The following is a 24,935-nucleotide window of genomic DNA, read 5'->3' on the forward strand; positions in this document are numbered from 1 at the left end:
AAACCCAAATGCCAAAACACATGTTGATATTTCTAATAAAAGTATATGTGGGGGAGAGAGCCCGAACAAGAAGGCTGCGGGCTGATGGTGCTCTTGCCATCGATGGAGCCGAGCAGCAAATAAAAACATCCACAAGACTCAAAACGCTATGAAAATGGAGGATTAAGCAACCCGATACATGCTGGAACACTAGGGTGCAACTAGTGCTGAAAACGGAGTGACGGGGCCAAGATAGCAGCTGGCGGCCCCTGCATACTACAGACTGAAGCCTGCCAAAATCGCAGAATACAGAGGACGGACGATGAGACCCCAGCACAGAGCCGCGGGCGTCGAACCTCCCTCGTCTCTGCTTGACACGAGTGTAAGCTAAGCCAGCACCCCCTTAGCAACACCAAAGAAGGACATGCAAGGGCCCCACAGTCACAAAAGAGGGTAGGCGGGGACAACAAAGGAAGCGAGTAGCCATCATCCGGCACCAAAGGAGGCAAGCAGCGAAGAGCCACAGCATACGCTGCAAACGGAAGGCACTCGCCTCTGCTGGCGACTAAAGCTGAATGGGCCACGGCTAAGAGGCCACTCAGCTAGAGCAACTCAAAACCGTGCAGCAAGGCAAGAGCGCCTCAGAGAAGGTGTCAGCAGCAGTACCCGCTACGAAAGACGTGCACCCCCACCGGTGGCCCAGTCAGTGTGGCACACAGCCACCGGGCGACCCAGGCCAGGCAAAACGGAAGCCCGGAGCGTGGGAGGAGACGTGCCAGGAGGCAAAAGCAGCCACCACAAGAGCAGAATCTACCCTAGATGCCACAGGGAGGTAAGGAGAGGCCAGACAGGACGGCGTGTCGAAACGAACAACAAGCAAGTGCGAGGGAAGGGGGGTCTGGCAATACAACAGGAGGGGCAACAACCTTAAGCGTCGCCAGCGGGGCGCCGGAACACCTCGGCCTGCAGACACCCTGAGGGCCTCCCCAACGGTGCCCCCCATTCCGCCAAGAGCACGGACAGGATTAGAGACAGCACGACAGGGGCAGAGGACCCAAAACAAGGCAGTGCGTCAGCCACACTCACGTGTACCCTCACAAACTCCTGGACACATCTTCGTATGCAGAGTGGGGTCTCACCGCCCCCTACTTGAATAGAAAATGGCACTACAATCACCAAGCATGTATTAAGGGCGTTAAAGCTAAGGAGCAGCTCACAGGGCATTAGGTAATAGCCTAAGAACTGAACAAACACCAAGGCAAGCAGGTGTCAAAGCAAGTAACCCTCTCCTGAAACGATAGCTGCCTCGTAAGGCTCCAGGCCCTACAATCAGTATAAAGCTGCGCCTCCACATGGCAGCACAACGGGCCTAAGGCAGCGACCAGAGCAACGGCTGAGAAGCACACCCAAGCGCCACTTTGGCCAGCGAGGAGCAGTCGCCACCCGGCAAGGTCTACGACTAACCCCGAAGGGCGTGGAATCGCTGCAGAGCCCGTGCAACCCAGAGGTGAGCGCACCCCAATGGTGCATCATACAGGATCGGACCAGACCGCCCTTTAACAGCCCCTGCTGCATGGACTGACAGCTCCGCAGGAGCAAGATCAAGCTGGGCACACAGACACCCCACAGAGCGGCAGGGTAGACCCCACACCCAGCGTATCGCAATCTCAAAGGACTACACTGGGGCTTCACCTATCCGCCTACCATAGCCCAGCAAAAAACCCAGGATCGCCACCCCCCGACCAGCACGCAGAGGCGACCGGATGACATAAGGCTCCAAAAGACTGACCCACAATCCATAAAAGCCACAGGCTTATCGAAGAGCCGGCGAAAAGCACAAACCCTGTATCCGGGATAAGCGGCATCAAGGGCACAGCTACTCCAGTGCAGAAAAGCCAACAGCATCACCCACTAGAGGCTTAGTCGCACGGGAACCCCGAGGGGGAACCACACCCGGCCTGGTGAATCAGGCTGGCCCAAGCACAGGGGACAAAGGAACCACACACTAAGACAGAGAACAAGCGCAGTTAAATCCACAAACCCCCCACCACCAAGAAAGGCGCATAAAGGGTGGCATAGGGAAGCTGACCTGAAGGGCATGCACCCAGGAGAACAGACCCCAAATCTGAAGGACCTGCCCCATCCCGCACAGCAGATGGACGTCCAGTCACAGCTCCAGGTCATACTGACAGAAATGTGAATAATAGGACAGCGGACCCAGGAGACAAACACCACCGTGCTGGACAAAAAAAGGAACTTGCACGATGTGCAGACCCGCCTGACAGCTCAGGCCGAGAGAATCACAGACAGTGAGCAGCGAATTAGTGCAATTGAAGACACTCAAACGACTATGTCGACAGATCTAGATGGGGCCATTCGGAAGTACAACAATTAGTGGGAAAAATTGATGATCAAGAGAATCAATCCCGACGCAATAACCTGTGGGTGGTAGGCCTTCCAGAGAATGCCGAGGGGCCGAACTTGAAAACATATATTTACAACTTCCTGCGAGACACTCTGAAGATAGAAAACTTGCGAGATCTCACCATCAGAAGGGTACACCGGGCACCGGTACCGAAACCACGGCCAAATGAAGGACCAAGGATCATGACCATGCGCCTCCTCAACTTTCAACACAAGATGATCATTCTAAAAGCCTAGATAGCGGTGTGCCTCATCTGTGTGGCAGAGGTAGACATAAAAATATTTAAGAACGAGTGGTTTGCCACACAATGAATTGCGCCACACACAAGTTTCAGAAAAGTTGTGAATTCCTTTATATTTGGTAATTTGAAGCCCTCTGGTTTACACGCGTTTCAGCTGCTCAAGAGCCTTTTTCAAAACAAACCATTTGGGCAGTAAAACAGATCATTCACAATCATGTTCATGTTTTTGCTCTAATTTCACGTCTGTATAACATTATTGTTAATCACATTTATGTATTGACCCAAAGACGGACATTAGTGATGAGGGTTTGAGTGTGTGTTTTACCATAGTGTTCAATTTAGACAATCAGATCATTCAAACAAAGTCATCCCACAAACAGTAGAAAAATGAAGAAATGTGGATAATAATAAAATAAAGGCAAACGTAGAAACAGACAAACAAGAGGAAAAAGAAATGAAAGATTTTTTAGAATAAAGTTGTCATGTACATGGTACATATAAAGATTCAATTCTTTACTATATTTCCTTAAGTTCCAATCTTTGCCCCATTTGGATTTAATATTACATCGTGAACCATACACTAGTATTGTGGGGCAAGTATCATGCTTGTATTATAGATTTGAAGCCTCTCACATCTGACACCATCTAGGACAGTGGTCTTCAAACTTTTTTGGCCTGGGAACCCCTGAGCAAAGTTTGGGCAGGCCGGACCCCCCAAGTGCCAGATGGACAGTATGTAGAAATCACTATGAACTTTTGCGTGCCGTGCCTACTCCCAGTACAGACCCTGGGCTCTCCCAACACTACTCCCACCACTATCCCAGTGCTGCTGCCCATCCTGCTCCCACCACAGTCCCATAACACAAGCATACACACATCCATACACATTTAAATAAAAAATAAATCGCCATAAACGTACCGCCCCACAGTTTGAAGACCTCTGATCTAGGACAATAATAGGATCATTCCATATTGCATAGTTAAACATAATTGTTAAAATCAAACTTTGTCCCCAAAAATAGAACAATGTGTTTGTCTTACCCATTTTCTTTCACAAAGTAATTCCTGGGTAAATCCCTACGGTCCAAGAATAGGATGGTTTTTCAAATTACTAAGGCACTTCACATTATTGCTTCAATATACGAGTTACGGAGTCAATATTCTTGCCTGTGCAATCTATTTTATATCATATCCCACTTGTTTATACAAGCCTGATGTAATTGAAACTGGTCCAATTCTTATATGTACACAATCCCATTTAAAAGTAGCTCGTTGTTAAACCATGCCATGCAAATTAATTATTTCGTTATATTCAATTTACGTGCTCCGATTTATGGGCGCGTATCCCCATATTTGACATAAAACCGTCTCTGCGGTACAGGTTCTAGTCGTATTCGCTACGTGATTCTTGTAGTCCGTGCGATCCTCCGCGGTTCACCACTGCAAAGCGCACGTATAAAAATGTCTCCTTTCTCCCAGACTAACAAGCGATCAAAGCCGGCTTACCTTTTAACTCTTCCTGTCCACATTACTCACGTCGGCTCTGCACATCAATGAGCCGCCGCGTAGATCTTCTGTGTTTTCTATAGCGTTGCCATAGTTGCAACTGTTGTCCCTTCTCTCTTTCCGCTAACATTTTGGTGGCTGCCATATTTGAATGGTAAAAAATGACACATACAGTATGGTCCCAATAACATTACCCAAAGATACAATGTGTACATATTATTGGCCCGTTTGTGCATTCATAATTTCAGCTTAAATTAACAATATTTAAAATAGTGTGTTTGTACAATTATTCGATTCACTCAAGAGTTTTCTTCTTCCTGGCTTAATGCTATACCCTCTTACCTCAGCTGTTTTTCATTCGTTTAAATTATAGGTTTCCATTTCCTCACTCAACATTCAAAATATATTAAGTTACTAATTCCAGATGTACAGTGCTCTAACCTACATCAAACTTAGATTTGAATTAGTGCAGCGGGCAAAGAGCCCCAATATTTGTCGTAAGTAACAATTGAAGATTCAGTTTGCCAACTACCAATAGGTGTATTCGAGCTTCATTACTCATCTAGTCTTCGTATTAGGTTAATCTGGGTTTTTGAATATATACAGTTCGCCTTCCCCCACTTTTACCAGAGTATCACAGTTTATTGCACATAACTTCACTTTCAAGCCTGTATAGAACCCATACTCAAAATTAAGCGTTTGGGAATGCCCTTTCAGAAATATGTTCATAAGAAGTACCCTATCTCATTTTCCTGATTCAGACCAAATTCTATTGATCTGAATTTGCAAATAAGTTTTGCTTCCGTCTGCCTCAGTTTTTCTTCAAGATTTCCTCCTCTTCTTCCTAGTTTTGCCTTCTGTAATCCAATAAATTTCAGTTCTTTTTTATCATCCATCTGGTGTTTGAGCTGTCAATGTTGTGCCAGTTGTAATGAGACATCCTGGCTTCCAATTGTTGATAAATGCTCCCGTATACGTATTCTAACTTCCCTAATCGTGCTTCCAATATATATCATTTTGCATGGACATACTATTGCATATACGGTATATTTAGACTGGCAGTTAATATTCTCTGATTTTCATGCTCGTTCATCTTGAGTCCACAAAATCATTTGTTGCCTCATGTGCAAATAAATGTATGAAATATTAAAAAATTATCAGGATGATATCAAATTGCCAAAAAATTCGAAAATTCTTTAGGGATGAGAGGGACTATCAGGAAGACTGTGTTTATACTTTCCAGGAGAAATTCGATAAATTCACAAAACCACTATCAAAAGCCAGCACACCGAATACATCCTCTGGCAGCTCAGAGGTGGACTCGGAATCAGATAAGGAGGGAGCGGAAGGAGATGCACTGCAAAATGGCAAACCAAAAGATAACAGTCAAAAAAGTGCTGTTTTTTTTAAATCAGATAAGACGGTACAAAAAGGGAACGAGAATGGGAAACCAGAAACCAGTCCGTTTTCAATTACCAGATGCACAAACCAAGAATATTTGTACCGAAGGAGGAGAGGAAGGAGGGGTGGGGGGGTTGTAGACACAGGCAACCCAAATGCGCTAAGGATTTTCGACGCCTAATGCGGGCGGCCGCCCGGGACGCAGCCAGGAAGAAGCAGTAGTAAATTTGGTAATGAATCTATCAAACCGTACCCTAACCAAGGATGAGCTATCAGTATTAAACAAAGGATTATCAATTGCTCCGACGAGTAAGCTGGATCTTACCAACACACAGATCGATCTGTTCAAATTTGTGAGCAAACTAAGGCTTAAAAAGTTCTTTGCAACAGCACACAAGAGTAGAATGGAACAAACAGTGGAAAGAAATATAAAAACCCCATTTACCATGGAAGATATAGAAAATATTCACCTTCTAAGAACGCTAGGTGAACAAGAAGAAAGTGAAATACACAGCACCCTACATGAACTGGAAATCAGACCCATATGCCTCCTGGACAAGGAACCCAAACCTAAATCTAAATTTCGACCACAACTCTCCAATGAGAATATGACTGAGGTATTTTACAAAGCAACCACTAGGGACATATATAACATGTATGATGACCTAAGACCTAGATTAAATAAACAAAATGTAGCCAAGTGCGAGAGATTAGCATTAAAAAATCTGGAGAAGGACAAAACCATTGTAATAAAGGAGGCGGATAAGGGCCTTAATATCGTTGTAATGGATAGACAGGATTATATCAAGATGGCATACAACCACCAGACAACACTGTCATGTTACCTGGAATTTACAAGAAACCCCAAAAATGAAATCATACTTCAAGTTGAAGAACAAAAATAGTGGATGGCATAGAAAGGGTACGATCACAGATGATGAGAAATCTGCGTTATTGAATAAATATCCAATAACTCCGAAATGTATTTTCTGCCGAAGATACACAAAAGATTTGACAAAGTTCCAGAAGGCCGCCCAATACTCAGAGGTATTGGCTGTCTTACAGAGAGAATCTCGGAATATATTGACAACATCCTGTGACCACGAGTACCGAAATTGAAAACTTTCATCAAAGATACAATAAAGGCAGTTGATCAAATAGTTTGGAAACCATCATACCTACTGGCAACTTGGGATGTCCGCGCGCTGTATACTATCATTGAACATCAAGCAGCTATACAAACCATAGATTTTGAATTCAAAGAAGATTCTATTTATTTATTTATTTATTTATATTGCGCCGGTAGCTCGCAAGCTTCGGGGCGCAGAAACAAGCACACGAAAACAGGAGACGGGTAACTAACACAGAGCACAAGACAGATATATATAGGATGTCGGACTGGGCCAGAAAGATTTGTATGTTTTACTTAAAGATGTAAGTTTTCAATTGTTTTCGAAAGCGTTGATAGTTGGTTTCCATCCTTATCTGGCCCGGAAGATTGTTCCAAAGGCCTGCTACTGTGACAGGGAAGGATTTGCCTGCTCCGTTTTTGAGTCTGAAAGGGGCTTTCGTAATCAGACCATGTTCGGATGATCTTAGCTCTCTGGAGGGCTTGTATGGAATGATTTTATTTTTCATGTATGCTGGGGCTTTGCCATATATACATCTGTGTGTGAGTGTGAGCGACTTAAATTGGACTCTTTCCTCGATTTTCAACCAGTGTAGTTCTTTCCTAGCTTTGCTAATATGCTGGTTCCTGGGAATTTGTTTGATGATTCTTACTGCATTATTTTGCAGGACTTGGTAGCTGTGGTAACAGTTTTTGTTAGAGCCTAGAATTAACGCGTTGCCATAGTCGAGGCGAGATAGAATTGTGGCTCTTGCAATTGTGGCACTGTTTTCCTCCGATAGATAGGGTCTGATGGCTTTTAATAAGCGGAGATGATAGGAGCATGTTTTTTTCACATAGAGGGTTTGAGCCTCGGATCCTAGAGATGCTTCCAACATCATCCCCAAGGTTTTAACCTTGTTAAGGACTTGTATTTGAGTGTCTTTGATGGTAAAGGTGTTATATGCAGGGTGGAGCTTGGATCTGACCAAATTGGAGCCAAAAACCATGAGCTCGGTTTTATTGCCATTTAGACACATCCAATTTTGGTCCATCCAATTTTCCACTGCTTTATACACTGTGTCATGTTTTTTGTTGTCCTTTTGATGGTCTCCACTTAGTTCTATTACCAGTTGAGTGTCATCTGCATAATTGGTAAAGAACGTGTTGATGTTATCAAGGACTATACATAGAAATCTAAGGTATATGTTGAACAGGAGTGGGGACATACTAGCGCCTTGGGGGACTCCGCATGTAATTACTTTTTCAATTGAAAATAGATTTCCCCAATGTACTCTAGATGTTCTATCTTGTAGGAAGGACATGATCCAGCTTATAGCTTCGTCTGAGCAATTTGCTGTTTCTTTTAGAGCTGACTTGAGTAGGTTGTGGTCTAGTAAATCAAAAGCCGCGCTCAGATCTAAAAGTATTAGCAGTCCAGCTTTTCCCTGATCAATAATGTTAAGCATCTTAGTCTGTAAGTCCAGCATAGCTGTTTCTGTGCTATGTGCTGGTCGAAATCCTGACTGTTGGTGATGGAGGAGGTCAGAGCTTTCTACATGTTCCTGAAGTTGTGTGGTGGCAATTTTGTCCATGATTTTAAGTATGAAATTGCAGTTAGTTATGGGTCTTAAGTTGTTTGGGTCCCTTTGATCTACGTTGGGTTTTTTTACAAGGGGTGTGACTGTTACCCTTTTTATGCTTTTAGGTACATTTTGGTCACGGAAAGATGTATTTATTACTTTGGTTAGAGCTGGTGCAAAAATGGCTGGATGGTCTAAGATCAGGTTGGCCGGGAGTATGTTTTCCGCGCACGTGGTGGGTTTCATGGATGCTAGGGTTTTTATCATATCGCTGGTAGTGATGGGATGGAATTTGAATTGGGTCGTCTGGTGTACAAGTTCCTTTGGTGTGTCTTTGGTGGAGGATTTAGAGGCAGCTTGGGATTTGGCTATGATATCCCTGGCCTTGTTAATTTTATTAAAGAATGCGATCTGTGTTGCGTCACATTCTTCTTGGGTGGGCGAGAAGGCTGGGGTTAAGCTTTTTGGCTTATCTATAGATTTTCAAATATTGAACAGTTTGCTGGTGCAGTTGGCTGCTGCAGAGATCTGTTTATCATAGTAGTTTTTCTTAGCCTCGGTTATCATTCCTTTGTAGATTTTCTCCCTGGTTTTCCAGAGGGATTTATTGTCCACTGTGGGTTTTTTTCTCCATTCATTTTCCCTATTCCTTTTAAGCTTTTTCTGCTCGAGTAGTTCCTCTGTAAACCACTCTTCTGCATCCCACTACCACTAAATTCAGATTCTTAAGGAGATGTTGACACTAACACTGTAGAATAATATTTTGATGTTTGACAATAAGTACTATCAGCAGAAAAGAGGAATTGTAATAGGCACAAAGTACGCACCGGCATTGGCAAATCTTTTTATGGGAATGTATGAAGAGAAAACTGTATGTAGATATAGCATTTGAAGCACATGTAATTTTGTGGGTCCGCTTTATTGATGATGCCCTACTAATCTGGGATGGAACAAGTTTGGAACTAAATGAATTCAGGTTGAGAATAAATCGGAATGACCTTGGTATCGAATCTGTGGGACAAGACGATAAGAAATCCCTTAACTTTTTGGACTTAACGATTTTTGTACAGAACAATACATTGTCAACACGTACATTCCGAAAGGAAACCGAGGTGAACTCAACCCTACATGCGCAGAGTTGTCATCATAGACCTGTCAAATGGATTGTCCCCAAGGGCGAGTTTATCAGAGCCAGGAGAAATTGTAAAAACAAAAAGGTAGAATGTGAACTACTTCAGGATCGCTTTAAACAAAGGGGGTACTCAAGAGACTGCATAAAAGCAGAGAAACAGAAGGTCACAAATATGACATGGGAACAAACTTTGCTGCCTAAAGCCAAGAAAGATAAGAATGATTCCAAGGAAATAAATGTCATTACTGCATACCGTATAAACAGCTCAGAATTGAGGAAAACTCTAAATAAAAATTGGCATTTATTGCAATTGGACCCTCACCTAACGGGATACATCAGTGACAAACCAAAAATGACATATCGAAAAGCAAAAACACTGAAAATGGCTCTAAACCCTTCACTCCTCCCAGATTTGAATCCTGAACCAACTAGAACCTGGCTTAACACAAGGGTGTCAGGTTTTTCGCAAATGTGGAACATGTACCATGTGCCAATTCGCACATGAGGCAACAAATGATTTTGTGGACTCAAGAGGAACGAGCATGAAAATCCAAGAGAATATTATCTGTCGGTCTAAATATACCATATATGCAATAGTATGTCCATGCAAAATGATATATATTGGAAGCACGATTAGGGAAGTTAGAATACGTATACGGGAGCATTTCTCAATGATTGGAAGCCAGGATGTCTCATTACCACTGGCACAACATTGGCAGCTCAAACACCAGATGGATGATAAAAAGGAACTAAAATGTATTGGATTACAGAAGGCAAAACTAGGAAGAAGAGGAGGAAATCTTGAAGAAAAACTGAGGCAGACGGAAGCAAGACTTATTTGCAAATTCAGATCAATAGAATTTGGTCTGAATCAGGAAAACAAGATGGGGTATTTCTTATGAACATATTTCTGAAAGGGCATTCCCAAACACTTAATTTTGAGTATAGGTTCTATACAGGCTTGAAAGTGAAATTATGTGCAATAAACTGTGATACTCTGGTAAAAGTGGGGGAGGGCGAACTGTATATATTCAAAAACCCAGATTAACCTAATACAAATACTAAATGAGTAATGAAACTCAAATACACCTATTGGTAGTTGGTAAACTGAATCTTCAATTGTTACTTATGACAAATATTGGGGCTCTTTGCCCGCTGCACTAATTCAAATCTAGGTTTGATGTAGGTTAGAGCACTGTACATCTGGCAATAGTAATTTAATATATTTCGAATGTTGAGTGAGGAAATAGAAACCTATACTTTAAACTAATGAAAAACAGCTGAGGGAAGCCGGTATAGCGTTAAGCAAGGATGCAAAAAACTCTTGAGTGAATCGAATAATTGTACAAACACACTACTTTAAATATTGTTAATTTAAACTGAAATTATTAATACACAAAAGGGCCAATAATATGTAGACATTGTATCTTTGGGTAATGTTATTGGGACCATACTGCTTGTATGTCATTTTTTACCATTCCAATATGGCAGCCACCAAAACGTGCGCGGAAAGAGAGAAGGGACACAGTTGCAACTATGGCAAAGCTATAGAAAACACAGGAGATCTATGCGGCGGCTCATTGATGTGCAGAGCCGACACGAGTAAGGTGGACGGGAAGAGTTACAAGGTAAGCGAGCTTTCATCGCTTGTAAGCCTGGGAGAAAGGAGACATTTTTATACGTCCGCTTTGCAGTGGTGAACCGCGGAGGATCGCGCAGACTACAAGAATCACATAGCGAATACGACTAGAACCTGTACCGCAGAGACGGTTTTATGTCAAATATGGGGATATGCGCCCATAAATTGGAGCACGTAAATTGAATATAATGAAATAATTAATTTGCATGGCAAGGTTTAACAACGAGCTACTTTTAAATGGGAGTGTGTACATATAAGAATTGGACCGGTTTCAATTACATCAGGCTTGTATAAACAAGCGGGATATGATATAAAATAGATTGCACAGGCAAGAATATTGACTCTGTAACTCGTATATTGAGGCAAAATGTGAACTGCCTTAGTAATTTGAAAAACCATCCTATTCTTTGACCGTAGGGATTTACCCAGGAATTACTTTGTGAGAGAAAATGGGTAAGACAAACACATCCTTCTATTTTTGGGGACAAAGTTTGATTTTAACAATTATGTTTAACTATGCAATATGGAATTATACTATTAATGTCCTGGATGGTGTCAGATGTGAAAGGCTTCAAATCTATAATACAACCATGATACTTGCCCCACAATACTAGTGAATGGTTCACAATGTAATATTAAATCCAAATGGGGCAAAGACTGGAACTTAAGGAAATATAGTAAAGAATTGAATCTTTATATGTACCATGTACATGAAAAATGTATTCTAAAACAATCTTTCATTTTTTTCTTCTGTCTCTTGTTTGTCTATTTCTACGTTTGCCTTTATTTTATTATTATTATCCACATTTCTTTATTTTTCTACTGTTTGTGGGATGACTGTTTGAATTATCTGATTATTGTCTAAATTGAACACTATGGTAAAACACACACTCAACCCCTCATCACTAATGTCCGCCTTTTGGTCAATACATAAATGTGATTAACAATAATGTTATACAAACCTGAAATTAGAGCAAAAACATGAACATGATTATGAATGATCTGTTTTACTGCCCAAATTGTTTGTTTTGAAAAAGGCTGTTGAGCAGCCGAAACACATGTAAACCAGAGGGCTTCAAATTACCAAACAAAGAAATTCACATTTTTTCTGAAACTTGTGTGTGGTGCAATTCATTGTGTGGCAAACCACTCGTTCTTTCTACAAACCAAGGAAGTAAGGGACTGGTTCCTCCAAAAAATTGCCACACGGATGCGACACGGCTGAAAGGCCAAAAAATAAATAACGTCGCTGACAGAAGAAGTTGTACCTGTACCTATCCCCAAAATAACTTCTATACATAAAAATATTTAACAACTATTCTATGGAAGTCTCCACAACAGCGCAAAAACTTCAACCCAATCTTTGAAGCACTGAAGGCATCGGACTGCCGACACTATCTAAAGTTCCCAGCAACCTGGTGTATAAAGCTGAATAAACAATGGCATGCATTTGAAGATATGGAACAGGCATGGTGCTTTCTTCAGCAGCACAACCTGGTCACATCAGACTTTGAAAAGATACCACCAGATGCCCAGTGACCGGAATACCACCCCTCGACCAGCCTAGAAAGATAGCAACTGAGCAGAAAGTGGAACAAAAGTGACAGAAGGTGCAAAGACTGGGGGTATAACAGATAACAGCGTACCAAAAACACAAAACTGTACTGCATTACCGAATAGCAGGCACCCCTCTATGCCTCAAAATCCAGCAACTGGACACCCTGGATCCATGCATCCGACACAATGAACTTACCTCCAGTCGACCAACGATCAGCAACGACCGGACCCAGAATAGCAGCTCCTATCCAACCAAGGCAGCCTGGTGTCTCGAGGAGAGCATATGGCTGTGAGAAGCACCCTGAGTACGTCAGGATGGGGGGAATGCCTCTACCCTTCTGTGTCGGCACAGCTACGTCGTGTTGGGTATAGGTGGTTAGACAGACAAACCCAACGTTCCAGTTATGGTTTTGTTTTAAGGTTTAATTGGTGCTCACATTCGAGCCCATTTGGGAAGTGTGCTCCTAGAGGTAGACAATGTCAGTGCTCCCCACCACTAGCCCCCGCATAGGAACCCACCAGCGCGCTTACTACAGACAATGCGCCAGACCGACACAAAAATCCCATAATGGCCCATATTACGTTTGTGACTCTTAACGTACAGGGGTTGGGACACCCAATCAAACAGAGGAGAATGTTTAACAAGATGTGAGACCTCCAGGGGGATGTAATATTCCTACAGGAAACCCATCTGTGGGGAAACAGAATCCTGAAAACTGCAGAGGGGGTGGGTGGGAAGCGCAATACATTTGCCACACCTCAGGAAACGGGGCGTATCTATTCACATTAACAAACAGGTCCAATTCCAGATCAGACATGTCTGTACGGGAAAGGTGGGTAGATATGTAATGGGCCAGGGTCTGGCTCCACCAATACCCCATCACACTGCTCAATATGTAAGGCCACCACGGACACCCCAACATTCTTCACCTGAACTTTCGCAGCATGCTCTCCATACATGAGCAAAAGAGGGAAAGTGCATGGAAGGGGGGAGAAGTGGAAAGTGCTAGGTTAGTCAGATAGGGTATATCTGATAAGTGCAGAAGGTGGGTGGGGGACTGTATGGGTACCGATACAGACCCCAGTGCAAGGGGTTGCCCGGAGGAACTGCAGGAGGGTGGCAGGGTGAGCAGGTACCTGGGCCCAAAAGGAAGAGGGTATCCAGGTACACGGTGCCGAGAAAGAAAACAGATCAGCAGGGGACAAGAGGGGCAAAGGCAGAAGCGAGGAGGAAGGTCTTGAGGTGCTTCCTGAACCAGAGATTGTTCTCCTCAAGTCTCAAGGTGCCATTGAGGCTGTTCCAAAGGGAGGCCCCAGCGTATTGTGTAGGTAACAAAAACTCTCCCAAGCTGGGATTCCAAGATGGCCGCATATCAGTGAGCATCGCGGACCCCGAGCCTCCGACCCGTGGCGATCCTGAAGCTCCAAAAGCAGCGAACTTAGCCCTCTCGGGTCCCAACAAGCACAGAATTCTGCACTGGAGCGAGGGGGGGTTCGGAAGGAGCTACACTGTGCGGTGCGCAGGAACCTATCTCTGCCAACAAAAGTGCGACTGGCCCAGACAGGCACTGCCCACCAGACCACTGTGGCCCGAAGAGGACAGCAGAGAAAAGAGGCAGGCAGGACTCCTGCGCATCACCGGACGAAGGGTGACGAAGGCACTCGGAGCTGGCAGGCACAAACCCAAGTCCAAGGACAGAAATCGTGCGTACCGCAGCTCGCCAAGCGAAGGGAGAGGCCCCCCAGGCGAGGCTCTAGCCTTCGCAGCACCGAAGATGCCGAAGGAGAAAGAGGGTAAGCTCCAAACACTGGCGCTGGCCCCAGAGGGCTAAAACACAACAGACCTAACAGACACTGTAATAAACCGAGGCACGCCAAATCTGGGTGTGTTTCTCCCCATAAGGAAGCACGTAATTTAGCGACCCGACACCCAATAGGCTGAAACACTGGGCAGAGGCTTGCCGCCTCGCCACGAAAACCCCACGAATAGTAGGGCAGAGTGCACCAATGCCGCACCAACCTGTTAGCCCAAGGAAGAACGGGAGGCCGGTCTCCCCCTGAGCACAGCAGTCGCAGCGGCACCCCTAAACTGCAGGGGAGGCAGGTACTGTGTTGTGCCTTGAAGCGAAAGGCGATCCGGAGCAGCAAGTAAAAAGGACATCATCCTGGTGGCATAACGTGGCTAAACCCAGACCCGGGCTCATATTGAAACCCCAATCCCCCGGAAGGACCGTATCCCCCAAGCAGTGTTCTAGAGCTGGCCAGCCCGGAGGGGTCAGGGAAAAGACCTCACCGCTAGGAAGTCATCACCCGCAATTACCAGCCGCGCCATACGGCACGCAAGCCCTGCAGCCCTGTAGCACGCCAAGGCTCCAGGGCGCACAGGAGTGAAGGCAGGGGACCCAGGCAGCCTCCCTCTCCCCACAGGCTCGCGAACGCATAGGAGAAGCGTCCGGATGGGCAGGGCGCTCCTCTTGCTTCAACCCCCCAGTCGCAACAAGCAAGCAGAGAAAGGGTGACAACAAAGGGGGCAAGCCAGCTCTCACGCAATATAAGATTGGTCTATCAGAACCAATAGCCCGAGAAAACGCGGCTCCTCTGACCTTCAAAGATCCAAAGGACCAACAGAGGACTGGGCAGAAGTAGTCGGAGGACTGCGGGAGGGTGAGCGGGAGGACGCCCACCCACGTACAACAAAAACCACTGAGGGGAATAGCATACTGCAGGGGGGGGTCTCCCCCAACACCAGACAAGCCAAGTAGGACCCAGTCCTACTTAGACAGGTCAAATCACCAGCACCCGCCAGAGGGAGTACCGGAACCCCCCCCCCCCACCAAGTCTAATATGCGGTGCAGGAGCACAGATAAAGAGTGGAACAGAGAGAGGGGAACAAAACTACGGCCACTTACCCTTCAACTGGAAACGAACTACCACACATCCAATCGTTGAGGCCGGTACAGGGCAGAAAGCTACTCAGCGCACACAGGAAACAAGTCACAAGCCCAGCTTGGCAATGTCGAGAAATAGAATGAAAGAAAACCTGCCTTCCCTCAAAATCCCCAGAAAAGTGCAGCACAGGCCCCTCACAAAGATATGGGCAAAGGAGGCTGAGCCCGCCAGAGACCAAGCCATGGGCGTTTGGTCCATCGATCCTGCCACTGACTCCATCCAAGAAGATAAAGATAGTCTAGTCACTCACTCCGTACTTAAGCAATTCATGGGCGAGCTGATGGACAAGATCACGGCGGCAGGTCAGAAACAGATGCACACTTTAAGGGAAGACTTAGCGGAGGGAATAAAGGGAATAAAAAGGGACATCAACAAAATAGAGGAGAGAGTCGACACCAACGAGCGAGCCATGCAGGAACTGACCGAGGATGCAAGAAAAGCAGACACCCTTCTGGAAACTCTGGCTGTGGCCACCCAAAACATAGAACTGCAAGCCGAGGACTTGGAGAATAGGTCCTGGAGAGCTAATATACGGGTGAAATCCCTACCAGAGGACATACAAGACCAGGACCTAACACAAACTCTCAAGGATATCTTTGGCGACTTGACTCCGACTCAGGAGCAGATCTCCAATTCGATAGGATCCACAGGGTGGACCCGCGCCGGCTCGAAATGGCGGCGGGACCGAGGGACGTCCTGGTGGCCTTCCACAGCTACGCGATCAAAGAGCGAATACTAGAGAAGGCCAGGAAAGCGCAGTGCATTACCTACAATGGCGCAGAAATATTTTTGTACCAAGACCTTGCACAAATAACTCATTAAAAGGAGGCAAATGGGTCCAGTTTTGGCACATTTGAGAACCCAACAGATCCACTACAGATAGACCGACACATTCAGGTATGAGCTTTAACTGGCAGGGCAGGCAACACAAAGTCAAAACCTGTGACCAAGGGATTGCCCTGCAGGGTTTGGAACAAGCCCCTCATCCTCAACCACCCAACCCAATGCTCGCAAACCATGGGAATGGTCCATGGTGAGGACCAAATGGCCGAAGAAGGGGGAACACTACCCCATACCCAGGAATGACCCGAAGAAAGCTTTGACAGAAAACCAAAAAAAGCCTGTCTGAATACACCAACTGAAACCAAACCCCAGAGGAACAGCCATGATGTGACGGCATACACGGGGAGGGCGCTAGCTAAGACTAGATAGAAAATTGAGAAATCTGACGGCAGGGAGGGGGGAGGGATGGGAACTTGGAATGGGAACTGGAGGCGCCACATGGGGAAAGTCTGGGTATGCCTTAGGGCTCAGCTCTCGTCAACACAAAACGAGAGGGGCCGAAGGGCCAGCTGAGCTCACCAAGGGGGGAAAGGGCAAGGCAGGGGCCGTGGGGCACCAAGGAGGAGGGAGGGAAAGGGGAAGATCCGAGAGCAGTTCACTTGGAGGGGAGAATCCACAGCAGACTGCTCAAAAACCTGGTGGGCCTGGGGCTGGAGTCTCTGGGGCCACCGGGCGCAGGGACCTAAAAAAGAGATACACAAATGGCTAACACGGAACAACTGAGGCTCTTATTGTTAAACATCAACGGGCTAAACTCACAGATTTAAAGAAAGATGGTGGAGAGATTCCTAAGAAGGGAACAAGTGCATATAGTGACACTACAAGAGACCCACCTACAGACCCGGAACACATATACGATAAAGTTCTGGGGATACTGAAGAATCCTTCAGGCCACACAACCAAGCAAAAAAGGGGGAGTACTGATAGCCCTGAAAGACGGATTGGACCTGACAATTAAAGGGAAGCAGAGGATGACATGGTGAGGTACTTAGTCGTGACTTTGGAGGGGAGGGGTGAGACATACACGATAGTGATGCTCTACGCACCAAATATAGGTCGGGATGCCTTTATTCAAAAAACCCTCACCCACCTGGAGAAATTCACCATGTCTTGCATCATACTAAATGGGGATTTCCATATGGCCTGGGACCCTACTAAAGATAGAAGCACGACACGCCAGGGGCCACTGGTGTGGCCCTCTGGGGACCTCAGGAGGAAGAACCAGGATCTGGCCATAGTGGATGTATGGAGGGAACTACAGGGGAACACAGAAGGGTACACCTTTTACTCACATGCACATCGATAACACTTCCTAATTCGATTACGTATGGATCTCCAAAGTCCCGATAGGCAAAGTAACTGACATCGCACTACGGGCAAACGCGATCTCGGATCCCGCACCAATGACCCTTTCCTTAAATAGAACACGAGGCCCGCCAGGCCTGTGGAGGTGGCGAGACCCGGCCCCGCTTTTAAAGATGTAATACTCGACAGTGACATAGAGGAATTCGGAGGCGTTCCCAGACCATAACAATTGGGAGACACTACGCCACAGATATGGTGGGACGCCCTCAAAGCCACAATAAGTGGGTAAATTATAGCAATAAAGGGGAGAAGGGACAGGGAGCTGAGGCTGGAGGAATGTCAACTAGAGAGAAGACTGAAAGACATAATGGCAAGGATGGGATCGAAACAGTCCACAGCCATCAAAAGAGAATACAGGGCAGTTAGAGGGCAGCTAGATCTCATAGAGAATAGGGCAGCGGAACGAAACCTATTGCGCCTCAGGCAAAAATATTCCATCAAGACTAATAAATCTGACCGCCTCCTAGCTAGAATGCTGAGAAAAGAAGAAAGGGAGAAAACAATCTTGAAAATTAAAGTTGAGGGAGGCTTGACGAGTACCAGCAACAAAGACATAGAAAGGGAGTTTGTCCAAGTCTATATCAAATTATACTGCTCTAATAAACCGTTACTTGCAAGCCAGGAAGCCTACTTATACAGTGTAGAGTTACAAAGTATCTCTGATGAGGAAAGAGAAAACCTGAAGGAGAGATCACAAGAGAGGAGGTCAAGATGGGAATAAACTCCCTGCCGTCTAATAAAGCCATGGGCCCAGATGGTTACGTAGCAGAATTCTACAAAACACACAAAGAAACCCTGTTTCCTCACCTCACAAATCTATTCAACCACATCGGAACTACTAAGGGTCCTACCAAATCAATGGAGGAGGCAAAAGTAATCCTAATACACAAGAAAGACAAAGGCCCCACGAACTGTGGGTCCTATCGCCCCATAGCCTTGATAAATGTTGATGCGAAAATACACACCAAAATCTTAGCAACTAGGCTTGACAGGATCCTCCCCAAACTAGTACAAACCGATCAATCAGGTTTTATCAGAAGCAGAAAAAAAAGGGAGACAATGTAAGAAGGATAGCGCACCTAATGGCGAAGGCTCAAAAAAGATATTCCCGCCCGCCTGCTGGTAATCGATGCTGAAAAAGCTTTCGACCGGGTGAAGTGGGGATTTCTTTTTGCCAGCATGACCAAGATGGGCTTCGGCCCCAAATACTTGGGCCGGGTCATGGCCAACTACCAACACCGCTCCTTTGGCTAGCAATAAACGGACAGATTTCAGAACCGGTCCCAGTTGAGAGGGGCACAAAACCGGGCTCCCCTGCTATATGCACTACATTTGGAGCCATTTCTGGCAGCAATAAGATAGAACGAGGATATGTAAGGGATACCGTTTGGCAGGAACACCCAAAAAAAAGCCGCTTTCGCGGATGACTTACTCTTGACAATGACCCAATCGGACACCTCTCTGAGCAGTGAGCGGGGAACTCAACTGCTTCAGACAGGTGGCAGGTTTAAAAGTCAACACAAACAAATCTGAAATTCTCAGCCTCACCCTATCGAAAAAAGCAGAGCAGGATCTCAGAGGAGCCTATAAATACAGATGGGTCGACAAAACCATAAAGTATCTAGGGATTCAATTGACCAGAACGGTGGGAGAGCTCTACCAAGCGAACAACCCATCCCTCTTGGAGAAACTGAAATCCACACCCATCGACTAGGGTCCAAGATCCATAACATGACTAGGACGCATCAATGCCCTAAAGATGGTGGTCCTGCCGCAACTGCTTTACTATTTTACGGCGCTCCCAATATGCATTCCACCTGTCTTCACAGGTCTCCAAAAAAAATCACAAACCAATTTGTCTGGAAGCAAAAACACCCCAGAGTAGCCACAAAGCTAATGAATACACCGACCTCCCACTGGTGCATGGCAGAGCCAGACTGCAGGGCGTATTACATCACCGCACAAAGAGTCATCAGGGACTCGCAAAGGTACGCAAGGGAGAAGATATGGAGGCCAATGGACAAGGGAGTAGTGGCAGGGAACCTAGGAGGAATGCTGTGGAAACCGAGATCAGATAGAACCCCCCAAATGTATAGTAGCCAAACACTTGACGGTAGGTGACGCGTGGAACCACGCAGTTAGAAGGTCACACATTACTACCTACCCCTCCCCATACACACCCCTCTTCGACAACCTGCAATTTACTCCAGGACATAAAACATCCACCTTTGAGGCCTGGCAACAAGGGGGATGTTGTATGGTAAGAGACGTGTTCACTGGAGACCAGGTCAAATTATTTGAGCAGTGCAAAACAGACTTCGATATGGGGGAAAAACAGAGGTTCAGCTATGTCCATCTAAGGCACTGGCTCTTAACCCCCACTATGAAGCAAGCAGGGACCCGCCCGCTCAGCCCCTTTGAGAAATAGCTTAACACAGACCCGGGAGACAGGAGCGGGGTGGCATCCATATACAAACACATTAAGGAGGGAGAAGCCCCATCGACTAGAACATATATGCAAAGATAGGAATCTGACACAGGGTGCACAATAGGGGAGGCGGAGTGGAAGAATCTATGGCAGCAGATCCCCAAACTAACCAGATTGCTGCAAATCGGAGAGACGTGGCTGAAGCTGGTGCTTTAGTGGCACTTAACTCCTGTCAGGCTACAAAGAATGTACCCACAGACCTTGCGTTACTGTTGGGAGTGCGGGAGGGGAAGGCACCTGGGCCCACATCTGATGGGAAGGGCCAAAAATAGATCAGTACTAGAAAGGAATACATGAGGCAATAGGCCAGGTCCTGAGAATCATGTTGGGCGTGAACAGGGGCCTAGAACTGATAAGACTGAATGGGGTTCTAGAAAGCATTACATCCAAGCCAAGCCGTAAAACCTTTAATGCTGATCTCGGCAGCGCTGGTGCTTGCGCACAAATGGAAATCAAAAGACCTTCCACAAGAACACAAATGGATTGCAAAAATTTGGTCAATTGTGGCTATGGAGTGGCTTACATACTTGATTCAAGGCGAACACTTCAGGTTCAGCACAGACTGGTCAAACCTACTGAGATATCTAAATAACGGAGCATGCCGCGCTTGGTGTCTCAGGGCTAAGGGTCTGCTGGGAATAATCGAACCGCAAGTTGAAAGCGACCTATAAAGGATTTAACAGACGCAGAGACATAAAGGGGGTCGTCATAGGAGATGGCTAAAGGGACTTAAACGTTGGAACCGAAAGCCCTGGTGTAAAGGACAACAGCAGGGACAGCTCACGGATCCAGGTGGGTAAGGGAGGGATGGACATTGAGGGAGGGGAGGGGGGGGGGGGACATGTTGAGAGAATTTTGGTTGTGTTAAAAAAAATGCTAATAAAAAGTTATTGGAAAAAAAAACAAACTCTCCAGAGCTTCGGTAGTGCCCCTCTGTGCCCCACAAAAGGGCACTGCAGTTCTTCCTCTTTAGCAGCTATGTAAAACCACCCAAGAATCACCTCTAACATTTCTTCTATTGCTTGGATGGTAACAAGTTCTATGTTACCAAACTGCAGCAACAGTGCGGCATCTCCAATGGAACGCCTTTGCAAAACCAGCCGCTTTAGATAAATGTCTCTGGCGCTTGGGCCAATTTTCTACGGTGTCGATAGTACGTCCCGATTTAGGATTACATTGTTATGAATAGACTTACACTGGATGCTGTCAAGACGTAAACTCACACCAGCTTCCGTTCTCGTCTCCAACCTTTAATGAGTCAATGGGGTGCAAGGGGATGGTTTTACTAGTCTTTGTCTTTAGTATGCAATCACTGGTTGGCGGTATGATTTATTTCACCTTGTGTAGAATCAGACTGCCAGAAATGCCATCGCCAGCTGGTAGAAATGATGCTGTAGTTTGCTCAGGCAACTCCTCCATGGTGTATCATGCCGATATATTCTACATACGGTTAAACAAGTTTTAAAAGGCTAACAGGTCTCGTAGTTGGATAGCATAGGTTCCAAGATTTGCTTTAGTTCTCTGTTCAGGAAAGAGTGGCTTATTGCATGTGTAACAAAAGAAAGTGCCTGTCAGGATAAGCATATCCCCCCAACTTAATCAAAATACTTTATTACAAGTCCCAGCTGAGGCTCTTTGTGCTGCATTGCAGTCTTTCCTAGGGATTCCAATGTTTATGTCAGTGAGAAGATGCAACAGTAGATTTAGTCTTCTGCAATGTTTATTTGCCAAACCTCTGGGTGAAAGTTCATCTGCTGGATGTCGGAGTTCAAGATGACCCACTGCAGGTAGCCAGTAAACACAGTTACACATTCTTTCAAGGAAGCAGCATCAGGTGATCATCAAAAATGCAATAATTCGCCTCTCACTGTGGCAATCACAGAGTTAATACAGATGAAAAGCATGTCCTTGGAAAGCATCAGTGAGACCCATACAATCCCAATTCTCAAATTTGTTTGAACATGGAAGGGATTTTCAAATATCTTCTTAGAACTTCCATTGGATAAAAGAGAAGCATTTGGGTTCAGCAAATTCCAGACTATTTAACAATAATAGCACCAGGGAATAGTCTGTTGCATTAGGGAGTGGTTAGAGTCTTAAAAATCCAATCTACTCCCAAATTAAGTAGTTTGGTGATAGGAAGAGGCCCAGTCTGCACGTAAGAGGTTAAGACGGTCAAGAGAAAACACATAAATACTGCTGCTAAAAAACACAAACTGAAGTATATGTTGACGACCACCGAACTACTGCTTGCAGGAAATTCAGTCACGGTTTGAATTCAATAGCTAGAACTATACAGTGCAGTGCACTTAACATTTTCTACAAATTGTATTATACAACAAAGGTTGCTGAATAAAGTGAGAATTACCCGAATAGAAAAAGTATTACTTGCGTGCATTTTAATGAAGTACAATTTAGAACTAGATTGATTTCTTTCAGACTAAATCTAGTTAGGATGTATCATTAGCTTCAATACTATTGCACTATTATCAGTTGAAATATATTGCAAACCTGCTTGGCCTACTAACCTTGATCTTCACACCTAACATAGCACTCCTGTGACCGACCATCCCTGCCTATTAGAATATATAAGTGCCAACATTGCAGTGGGCATACACGCCAAGTTATTCTAGAAATGTGTGCTAAAAAGGCTGGTAAATGTGCAACGAAGTACAACATTTGGCGTAACTCTGGGATACATGTGCAACTTGCTAACTAGTTATGTCTGTCCTCTATCACATTAAGTGAAATAAATGGGCAGAGTCACAGAACCCAATACATCCACTCCTATAATGGATTACCACATTGCCACAATGGTTGCTTTTTGTTAGACAAATTTAATACATAACACGGATTAATATTCAACATGAAAGCTGTCACAGGAAGCTCAATAATTTACATACAATATCAAAATATGATACAATTAGTGCTCACCCAAAGTCAATACCTCGGATTGTGATTTAAGACATATACATACCCTGATAACCTAGAAGGATCACATGAGAAACAAATATAAAATAACAGTACAAGGTGCTTCAATGCACAATTCTAAACAGTGTGTAAGTTGGACACTGGGACTTAAAGTCATATAGTCAACACAACTGTGTTTCGGCTTTATAGAGCTGAATTATGTAGCTGCTGTTGTGTTGGCCTTCATCAGGACTGAGCAAGTTTATGGTAGGAGTTTCCTGTACACTTGTGTTCAATTGAAATCACGGTGTGGAGTTGAAAACGGTCTGGACTCCCAAATGGTCCGGACCACGGGATTCAGTGATCCTGTGCAAGTCCAATCCCGCTCTTCCTTCACAGACCTGATATATTGGTGTGGAATGACGTTTAAATGCTGCTGCGTCCAAATGTGGAGTAGCACAGTCAAAAGAAGATTGCACCTATTGCGAGGGATTGTGGCATGTATCCGGACCCCAGTGTATGTATATGTTTTGAATCACAATCCGAGGTATTGACTTTGGGTGAGCACTAATTGTATCATATATTGATATTGTATGTAAATTATTGAGCTAACAAACAGCAACCATTGTGGCAATGTGGTAATCCATTATAGGAGTGGATGTATTGGGTTCTGTGACCCTGCTCATTTGTTTCACTTAATGTTTACCTATCTGGGTAGAGCAAAACACATACACTACAAGAAACCGACAACCTTTGAGGCCGTACATATGTAATGTGGCAACATTGTGAGTGGGTATGTGCTCATATAAAGCATGTGCGCATAACAATGGTCCAAGTATAAAAGAAGTGGACTAGCATTTTTATTTCAAATATTGCAAAACAAAAGAAGGTAGGTAACAAAATAAAGAAACAACCTTACCCTGCCTCCACCAGGCTGGTGCTTCAGATTATCAGTTGATCCAATTTTAGACCGAATGTTTTTCAGGTCTGGGGCTGGTACAGTGGTAGGACGTGCGGTCTTAGGTGCTAAGTTGGTCTTTGAGACTGGGGCTTTGGCTCCTGGCAATTTCTTGTTGTCTGTGGTAGCACTGGATTCTGTGGCAGGCCTAGTCATTGCAGACTTTGACGGTTTCACCCGGTTTATAGGAATTCCAGGGCCAGAATTTGTTCCTGGAGAGCTAGGAGTTGTAGCATTACTCTTCCCAGAGTTCACAGGAGCAGTCTTCGGACGACTCAAGTCTGCAGAAAAATACAAAATATATCAACCTACTATAGTCATTGCCATAATGTCATTTTTTTATTTCCCTTAATGGGCAAAAAACTGAACACTTGTTAAGTATTAGCATACGATGTACCATATAGTAGATCTGGCAAAACACATTCATCCTATACAATTCTGCTAGGGAATCAATCCATTGCTATGAAATGAGATCCAATACCGAAACAAATGTGAGAATCAAACTGTGACACATGTAAATGCCAGTTTCTTCTTTTGCATGTTGGCACCAATTATTAACCCATCAGGGAAATGTTATTACTGGTACGGAAGCTAGATGTCCCGCCCCTCCCACCAAGATGATTTTTAGTATTCAGGTGGAAATGTAGGTAGAATGCCAGTTACTTGAAGCATGGGCGAAATTTGTTTTGGCCTTACTTTGAAGATATGTTTTTCATGAACCTAGGATAAGTTGGCAAGGCGCTACATCAGTTGAAGTCCCACATAGTATTTGATTGTCATACTGCCCTCTGCTTTATCATTGGGACACTAGACTGTGTGGAAATGGGGATGTAAATTGAAATGTAGAAGTG

The 24,935-nt window shown here is 45.0% G+C and overlaps 1 protein-coding gene across 30 annotated transcripts in view; it reads right to left on the reverse strand.

Annotated features, from left to right (window-relative positions):
* Positions 1-24,935, reverse strand: part of MAP4 (microtubule associated protein 4) — a 2,534,981-nt gene that overhangs the window by 495,075 nt on the left and 2,014,971 nt on the right. For all 30 annotated transcript variants that reach the window (XM_069645850.1, XM_069645857.1, XM_069645873.1 and 27 more), the window contains one exon: positions 24,046-24,365. In XM_069645850.1, the coding sequence (XP_069501951.1) occupies positions 24,046-24,365 (320 nt within the window). The remainder of the gene's footprint in view (positions 1-24,045; positions 24,366-24,935) is intronic.

This window comes from Ambystoma mexicanum, chromosome 2p (genome assembly GCF_040938575.1).
Source record: "Ambystoma mexicanum isolate Mex_15411 chromosome 2p, UKY_AmexF1_1, whole genome shotgun sequence".
Lineage (NCBI taxonomy): Eukaryota > Metazoa > Chordata > Amphibia > Caudata > Ambystomatidae > Ambystoma > Ambystoma mexicanum.